General features: G+C 53.3%; 1 protein-coding gene across 1 annotated transcript in view; it reads left to right on the top strand.

The window, feature by feature from the left end:
• Positions 1 to 548: 548 nt before the first annotated feature.
• KIF3C (kinesin family member 3C) overlaps positions 549 to 9,314 on the top strand; it is a 33,731-nt gene continuing 24,965 nt past the window's right edge. Inside the window, exons 1-2 of the mRNA XM_043917369.1 lie at positions 549 to 918; positions 1,208 to 2,966. Of these exons, the coding sequence (XP_043773304.1) occupies positions 1,428 to 2,966 (1,539 nt within the window). The 5' untranslated portion in view covers positions 549 to 918; positions 1,208 to 1,427. The remainder of the gene's footprint in view (positions 919 to 1,207; positions 2,967 to 9,314) is intronic.

The following is a 9,314-nucleotide window of genomic DNA, read 5'->3' as shown; positions in this document are numbered from 1 at the left end:
AGAACACAGGTTCTCTCTAGGAGAGTAGCTGGAAGTGAGGCTGGGAAGTGGCAGGAGTCAGAAGATGGAGAGGCTTTTATACAATATGGAAGGCTGGTGTTGGAGGAGGGGAGGGGACCTGCATGTGCATGTGCAGAAAGGATGCTAAGAGAGAATCAGCTGGAAGGTGGTTCCAGGAGAGAGAAAAGGAAGGCCGGAAGTAAACCAGAGCAGGGAGAGGAAAAGACGGTCAAGAAGCGTTTCTGCGATAGAATGCCTGGCAACACCCTGAAGGGGAGGGGGTGATATGTAGGGGTCTGCAGGCAGAAAGGCAGGAGCAGAAGAGAGAGAGAGGATGCTGGCTGTGGAGGAAACAGGTGTGGGCAGTGGATACCCCGCATCCTCCCGCAGCTAGGCTGCAACCTCAACAGTCACTCCTGAGGCTGCAGACCAGAGAGGGAGGGGCCTCTCGGGCTGGAGAAGTCTTTAGCAACCTGCCAGAACCGGGTTAACAAAGGCAGGACTACAACTCCCAGCATGCCCCGCCCCAATGGGGTGACGGCGGGCGGTGGCTGCGCTGCACCCGCCTGGTGGGCGCAGGACCTAGGTCGGCACCCGAGCCTGTCATTCCGGAGTGGGGGTGGTCTGCGTGGCGGGGGGGCGGTGCGGGCGGGCGATGCACCCGGGTCCCCAGCGCACTGGCCACGCCGGGCTCGCGTCTCCCGCCCCGCGGCCCCGCCCCTTGCCCCACCCCAGCCGGGCGGTTTAGCTGGGGCCGCAGCGCGGCGGCAACATCACTCTCGCCGCGGCTGCTCCGCCCCATCCCCTTCTGTTTTTCTCTCATTCTCCGGTGGCGACGGCGGGGAAGGCGGAGGCAGAGGCTGCAGCAGCCGCGCTGGCTGCAATGAATGATCCTCCAGCTGGGGGAGAGGACTCCAGGTGAGCCTCTGCCCTTGGGAGGGCCGGGACCCCCGGCCCCCCAGAACCTGCAGCACCCTCCCCCCCACCCCCCCGCCATGGATCCCTAGAGGAGGAGGAGGAGGAGGAAGAGAAGACAGCTCTGCCGCCCACCCCCATCCCATTTTCCTCTTCCTTTATCTCATTGTTGCCGTCGCTGTTTACGGCAGCGCTCCCTCTGCCCCAGCATGGGGCGGGCTCTGGGTACTGCCGTTCGGCAGGCGCTGCTCCCGCGGCTGCCCGGCGATTCTGCCTAATTCTCCCTCCGCAGCCGGTGCAGCGAGGACCGGAGAGCGGTGGAGGCCCGGACTGCAGCAGCGGCGGGGCCAGCTCCCAGCATCTCCACCCTAGGAGGCTGCATGCGGATTGAAGAACGGTGCCTGGGGGCTGGGCCGGCCCTGCTGATCCCGACCTAGGGAGGACAGCAGGACTACCCAGGCTGCGGAGGGGGGCCGGGTGTGGGGGGTGTGCAGGAAGGACAGAGCAGCAAGATGGCCAGTAAAACCAAGGCCAGCGAGGCCCTGAAGGTGGTGGCCCGGTGCCGCCCCCTCAGCCGGAAGGAGGAGGCTGCTGGTCACGAGCAGATCCTGACCATGGACGTGAAACTAGGCCAGGTGACCCTGCGGAACCCCCGCGCTGCCCTGGGGGAGCTGCCCAAGACCTTCACCTTCGATGCCGTGTATGATGCCAGCTCCAAGCAGGCAGACTTGTATGATGAAACCGTGAGGCCCCTGGTAGACTCGGTGCTTCAAGGTTTCAACGGCACCGTCTTTGCCTATGGACAGACAGGCACGGGCAAGACTTACACCATGCAGGGGACCTGGGTGGAGCCCGAGCTCCGCGGGGTTATCCCCAATGCCTTTGAGCATATCTTCACCCACATCTCACGCTCCCAGAACCAGCAGTACTTGGTCCGGGCCTCCTACCTGGAGATCTACCAGGAGGAGATTCGAGACCTTCTCTCCAAGGAGCCAGGCAAGAGGCTCGAGCTGAAGGAAAACCCTGAGACAGGCGTCTACATCAAGGACCTGTCCTCCTTCGTCACCAAGAATGTCAAGGAGATAGAGCACGTGATGAACCTGGGGAACCAGACCCGGGCGGTAGGCAGCACACATATGAATGAGGTCAGCTCCCGCTCCCATGCCATCTTCGTCATCACCGTGGAGTGCAGTGAGCGTGGCTCAGACGGCCAGGACCACATCCGTGTGGGCAAGCTCAACCTGGTGGACTTGGCCGGTAGCGAGAGGCAGAACAAAGCAGGCCCCAACACCGCTGGAGGGACCGCCACACAGCCCACTGGTGGTGGCGGTGGTGGAGGGGGTGGTGGCAGTGGTGGAGAGAGGCCGAAGGAAGCCTCCAAAATCAACCTGTCGCTGTCTGCCCTGGGCAACGTGATCGCTGCTCTCTCGGGTAACAGGAGCACCCACATCCCCTACCGGGACTCCAAGCTGACCCGGTTGCTCCAGGACTCTCTGGGGGGAAATGCCAAGACCATCATGGTGGCCACCCTGGGGCCAGCCTCTCACAGCTACGACGAGAGCCTCTCCACCCTGCGCTTCGCCAACCGGGCCAAGAACATCAAGAACAAGCCCCGGGTGAACGAGGACCCCAAGGACACACTGCTGCGGGAATTCCAGGAGGAGATTGCCCGCCTGAAGGCCCAGCTGGAGAAGAAGGGGATGCTGGGAAAGCGACTCCGCAGGAAGAGCAGCCGCAGGAAGAAGGCCGTGTCAGCCCCGGCCGGGTACCCGGAGGGACCAGTGATCGAGGCCTGGGTGGCCGAAGAGGAGGATGATAACAACAACAACCACCGCCCGCCCCAGCCCATCCTGGAGACAGCCTTGGACAAGAACATGGAGAATTACCTGCAGGAGCAGAAGGAGCGGCTAGAGGAGGAGAAGGCGGCCATCCAGGATGACCGCAGTCTAGTGAGCGAGGAGAAGCAAAAGCTGCTGGAGGAGAAGGAGAAGATGCTGGAAGACCTGCGGCGGGAGCAGGAAGCCACAGAGCTGCTCGCTGCCAAGTACAAGGTAAGAGTCCCCAAGGGAGCAGGGGCTCTCCAGAGGCCCCCAGAGGGATCTGGGCTGGCAGGCTTTGCTTTGAGGGTCTGTGATCTGGCCTGAAGCAAAGTGTCCTGCCCTTCTGCCAAATGCTCCCCTGGAGATGCCAGGCAGAGCTGCTGAGGAACACCTAAAAGGAAACACACACTCGCACACAGAGCAAAAGCAGGCAGGCAGTCTCTCGAGCCAGTGAGCTTGGGCTGGTCTGACCTGCGCCTGGCAGTCTCTGCTGGTGGCCCCCAGAACCGGTCAGGTCCATGGACAGCCAGGCAGGTGTTCAGCCTCATTTCGGTGCGGGTCCTAACTCTTGCTTAGCTGCCCCACTAGTGATGTCTTCCCATTGCAGCACCATCAGACCTCACGCTGCTTGAATACCTGACATTTGGATAACACTTCACAGCTTCCATAACTGTGTACATGCTCTCATTTGATCCTCACAGTAGCTATCCGGGGTCCTGGTTGCTAAACCCCCATTTTTACAGGTGAGGGGCTAAGGCTCAGAAAAGTGACATGAGGTTCCATCCTACAAAATAGCAGAGCCAAGCTGGAACCACTGGGCCTTAGGCCCTTTCAAATCTTGATTGGCAAGGCGGGACTATGAATAGGTCCTGCTCCCAGTGAAGGCAGTCCAGCAGTCCACAGGGCCTGTTGCTTGGAATCTTAGGAAGGAGAGATCATGCAGAGGGTAGGAGAGTGCCTCCGGCTCTACGCTGGAAACCTGGAGTCTAGGGCTAGATGTACTGTGGCTCATTGAGTGACCCTGTGTTCATTGTGTCTTCTTTCCTCAAGCTTCAGTTTCCCTTTTTGTAAAATAGAGGGTTGGCTTGGGTGATCTCTGAGGTTCTTCTAATCTGAGCAGCAAACCAAGCTAGCTCCTACACCCAGGCCTCATCCCAGTAAGATCCAATTCCCCATCGCCCTGAGAGACCTCAGGGCCTCAGCGTTCCCCCAGCCCCAGGGATACCTCCATGCTCCGGTGGAGCTAAGCTGCAGAGGTCCCCCTGCCTGGCTGGCCACCGACCTGTTAAATTTTGTTGTTACAGATGCCAGGAGTCCCTGTCCCAGGCGTTGCCAGGTCCATAGAGTCCTTAACACTGAGGACTGGAGGAAGGATGCAGGGAACCATGAGCTGATGTCTTGCTGGGGAGAGCAAAGCACTGTTGTTCTTAGTCCCTCTCAGGAGTGTGGGCTGGGGCTCAGGGAAGCACCGCCTGGGAGGGAGCGTGGCAGCAGCTGGAGGAGGGACAGTTGAGCTGCACACCATTGTCTGTGTTGTGAGAATGTGCTGCTGCACCCGGGGGGTTCTGGCCTTGCTTCTTTAATATTTAATTCACCACCAGGAGCTCAGCAAGGGTTATGCTGAGCCTCTTCCTCAAAGAAAGGATCAGGGGCCTGGCACGTTTGGGGCCCTCCTGGAAGAAGCAGGATGTAAAAGGCAGGACAGTTAGACTCAGCTCTCCCAGGAGGAAGGAAATTTGGGCAGTCTAGTGCTTTCCACTGGGAAATCTTACAGGGGTGATGTGTCATCAGTTTCATTACCAAGAGCCTCACCAGTACCCATTGCTCTCCACCTCCACCCATCCTTAAAGCCAGGGGGCAAAAGAGGCTAAAAGGGTGCTCTTTGGCCCTGAGGAAATTGGTAGAAGGGATGGAGCAAAGGATCCATTGGGATCCTTTCCCCTGGGAACAATGGATCTCCCATTGCTGGCTACTCCCTGGCTCCCTCCATAAGATTCTTGGAGCACAGATAATGGGGCAGTCAAGAGATCAGTGGCCAGTGCCAGCATTCTTGCAGTAGAGGCATAGCCCACTGAATCCCCCTTCTTACAACTGCCAGAGGCCTTGGGAAACTGAGGCCCAGACTCGCCTAGGGCCACACAGGTGAGCCAGACTCTTTATACTTGGTCCAGCTTCTTTCTATTACACTAGAGTCCTGCTGTTGTTACCTTGCTACTTGATAATCAGAGTAATTCATTTTTATGTAACTCTCATATTTTGATCTCATGGAATCCTCACAGCAACCTCCAGAGATGAGTATTGCTATTTCCATTTGACAGTGATGAAAACCAAGGCTGGTCATGGTCTCAGTCACCTGGATTGATAGGTGGCAAAGTCAGGACTGGAACCCAGGTCTATGCTGTGCTGTTTCCAAGTCTTCATGAATCCCTCCATGTGTTCTCTGCATGACTCGTGACGAAGGCCTTTGCCTCTCTAGGCCTCGGGTTTCCATTTGCCTAATGAAGGGAAGTCTGACGCAGCTCCTTGGGGACTGTGTGACATGGTCATTATGTGCCAGGCTTTCGGATATAAGCAAAGGGGGAGGGGCGTCTGGGAAATTCCAGGAGAGGAATGAGTCCACATCCTGTGACTTCTTGTCACACCCAGCCCAGGACCAACAGCAGCCAGCAAGCCCAGAAGGGAGCCTGGACAGAGGACCCCAGTCTCCCTAAGGCACTGCTGGTTCAGAGTTGGCTGTTTGTAGGATGGAGGAAACAATTTGAGGGCTCTTGAGGGATCCACTGGGTAATGAGGGGCAGAGCATGGCAGAGATAATCCCAGGTCTGCCTGGTTCACAGGGTTGTGCTGAAGATGAAGTGAGAGCATTAGTGTGAGGGCATTTGAAATAAGTTGAAAGCACTAAATAAGTGGAGGGCAATTAGCAGCCACTGGGGGGCTTCTGTTTGCCAAGCAGGGGTCCAGTGATCTCCAGGACTGACATCTTTGTTTCTGGCTTAAGGCTTTCTTTCCCCTGCCATCTCAGCTGCCTTGCCATAAATCTGCAGCTATGGGAACAAGCCAGGCAAGAAGGATCTAGGAGCCCTCAGATGGCGGGAGCTCGGGTCCCTCCTGCAAATGAGTTTTTGCTCCCCATGTTCGACACACTCTAGCTCCCGCTTTCTGAGTTATGACATTGGCTCCCCTTCTCATCCCCCACCACCAATTCCCTTCTTCCAGTTCACACCGCCCCTGGGGGCAGTTGAGCAGTAGCTGATGCGACCCAGTGCCCTCATTCATTCTCTCTGACTCATCTTACAGTCTGTCTCACCCGTTTTTCCTGCCCACCACTTCCAGGGTCCTCATTCCCTTTGTTCTCCCCTCACTGTGTACAAACACCGTGCCTATCTCCTAGGAGTCTCCTTTCATCTCCTCTCATATTTACCTCGAGCCTTTAGGGGGTTCGAGGTGTGCAAACGTGTGAGGGTTTGTGATTGTCCTCAGCGCCCTGTTTCTGGGTAGTCATTAGCCATCCACACTTCCGCCGTGTCTCTGGGGGGCTTGAGCGCGTACCAGACTTGAGAGGTAGGGGGAGTTGGTCAAGCCACAGGCCAGACCCATGGCTGAGGTTACAGCTCTGCACGATGGCAATTCCAGTGTTTGTGCACAGTGCAGTCTCACGGCCGTGAGAATGCAATGTGTGTGGGTGGATCGAGAGAAAGCCCACTTTCATTGTGCAAGGAACATGTTTTAATGACTGTTTTCATTTTGAGCTTAATTTTTTGAGGGCTTGGACTAGATGATTTCTAAAGCTTTGGTTCTAGATCTTTAGAGGGAAAGAAGGGTGTGTAGGGGAGGCAAGGGCTGCAGATGATACAAAATAAAGGCTTGAAAGGAAGAGAGGACTGGAAGAGGTAGAAACAACACACTGCTTGTTGATCCCCATGTAAGTAGGTCTGGAGGGAGTGGAGGGAGGGGGCTACTTGGCTAGAGCCCAGCTCTCTCTGTAGTGGGTATGGGAAAGAGACCCTGCAGAAGCTGTTCCTGAAGCCAGAGGGATGAGGTCACTACAGAGAGTACAGACTGGGTGAATTTTCATTGTCTTTCTGTTGGTCCCTCTTCTTCCTCCCACTTCTCAGCATTGGGGTTCACCGTAAATAGTTTTGTAAAAGGAGGAGTCTGAAGCTCAAGGAACATCAGTAATAGCAAGAATCATGCCATTTACATAGCACTTATCATGTGCCAAACCCTATACCATATATTGTATCCAGATTATCTCTTGTAATCCCCACAGACACCTTCCAAGAAGGTGTTATTATTGTTTCCCTTTTATACTTGAGATAACCGAGATTTTGTGACTTGCCCAAGGCCTCGTGGTTTGTATATGGCAAATCTAATTGAGTCCAGGTCAGTTTGACACAAAATCCTCTCTTGTGCTTAAAGAATCATGAATACCAGGACTGGTTGCTGGGGAGGTGGTGAAAAATGACAGGAGTGGGTGTAAATGTGTTGAATTTGAGGTGACAGAGTCCAGTGAACAGCAGGAGATGGAGAAGGGGAGGTTTGTTTGTTTTAAAGATTTTTTTGTTATGGATCATTTTTTTAAAGTCTTCATTGAATTTTTTTACAATATTGCTTCTGTTTTATGTTTTGGTTTTCTGGCCACAAGGCATATGGGAATCTTAGCTCCCCGACCAGGAATCAAACCCACACCCCATGCCTTGGAAGGCAGAGTCTTAACTACTGGACCACCAGGGAGGTCCCAACAGGGGAGTTTAAAAACCAGCACAGGACTGGAGATGGAGTTGAGGGGCTCATCTGTAGAAGAGGGCTCAAATGAGACCCCTGGCCCTCTGTTCTTGACCCTCCTTCCCTTAATGTAAGTGACTCCCAAATCAAGGTCTCCTGTCTGGGTCTTTGCTGACCTTTTTTTGTAGAATGCTGTATTCAGAGGTGATATCAGAGTCAGGCAGGCCTGATTTGCCAGTTCTGAGACCTCAGTTTCCTCCTCTATAAAGTGGGATAATAGTAGTACCTATGTCACAGTGCTCTTGAGAAGGTGATAATCAACATTAAACACTTTGCACAGTTCCTGGCGTGTAAGCGTTCATAAATAATAGCTTCATTACTGTTATCTTCTATTACCTAATGGATGTCTTCACTTGGCTATCTTTCTGATATGTTAAACACATCACATTTTAGTTTGGCATTCAAGACCTACCAGACCTGGTTATCTCTCTCCAATGTCACCGACCTAAGAAAGTGATAGGAGAACCTAGCAGCCAACTCCTCTACCCCATACTTTGAACTTAGGATGTTTCTCACTGCCCTTCTGCTGATTGTACTGTTTTTATATCCCAGGTTGTCCTGGTAACCAGGGAGTGGGAATTATGGCAGCAGGTTAAACTCAATGTAAAGAGCTTCTTTTTTTTTTTTTTAATTTAAAAAAATTTAAAAAAATTTTTTTTTTTTTTGGAAAGAGCTTCTTGATAGTTAGGATTGATCTGCTTCAAGAGATAATGTCTCCCACCCCTGGAAGTGTCCAAGGAGAAGCTGAGTATCACAGTTGCTCTAAAGGGATTCACAAGCCAGAAAAGCCATTGAATTAGGTGATCTTTAAAGTTCCCTCCTCTTCAAAGTCCTTTACTGTTAAAAGTAGTATTTTTTTAAAGCAAAATACAGAGTGTTCAGTTCATCTTTTTGAAAATGAAGGTGATAGCATTTAAATGTTAATGTATGAATTCAACCAATAATGGAAGATATTTTCAGCTATCATGACTGGTTAGAGAAAGACAAGGAGAAGAAAAAAATGGGAGGAAAGACAGGAAAGAAATAGAGAGGAAAGACAAATGGAGTCAGAGTTGGGGAGAAAGATGGAGAGAGAGAGAGTGGGTGAAGAGATGGACAACAGAATTTCTGGGGAGAAGAAACCCCAATTGGGAGAGAAAGTCTTTAGAGGAGAGCACGGGCATGATCTTGAGGTTAGTCTTCAAACAGGGGTGTGTCCAGTCTCTAAAGAATCCCCAATAATCCAGGGAGCACCTGTGTTCCCAAAGCTGGTCTGGTTCCTTCCCCATGTCCCCAGGGACACCAGCCCCATGCCAGACCCTCTGAGACTTATAGGGCCAAGAGATCAGGGAACTGTGTACACTGCCCTCCTCACCCCCCACCACTGCCACCTCCCATTCCAGCTGAGTCCTCTGTGATCCTTGAGAGAAGCAAGTAACCAGAGCTCCAGGCTGGCTCTGGCATCTAGGTCAGAGTCCATGGCTTCTTGGCACCACTGAGAGTAGTGACTTACATTCCTTCCTATCCCTGGCGGTGTGATCAGTTAACAGAAGTGCCGTGAGCCGGGTGCATTTTGTGATATAAAGATCTGACCTGCAGGAAGTATGTAAGACTAATACATTTCCATCAGAGGTTCTGGGATTCAAGTTATGTTGGGACTCAGCAGGCCTTTTGGTCCAGTGTTAGGTTTCCTTTCTGTGTGTTGGCTAGAGGAGTGTATTATCACATTGCCCTTAGTCATCGCCAGCCCCCAGACAGCACAAGATTGGATGAAGTGGCTATCATAATGTTCTTATTGTGCTCTGAGGACTAGGA

Source organism: Cervus elaphus, chromosome 11, assembly GCF_910594005.1.
Source record: "Cervus elaphus chromosome 11, mCerEla1.1, whole genome shotgun sequence".
Lineage (NCBI taxonomy): Eukaryota > Metazoa > Chordata > Mammalia > Artiodactyla > Cervidae > Cervus > Cervus elaphus.
This window is presented reverse-complemented; position numbering and strand designations above follow the sequence as displayed.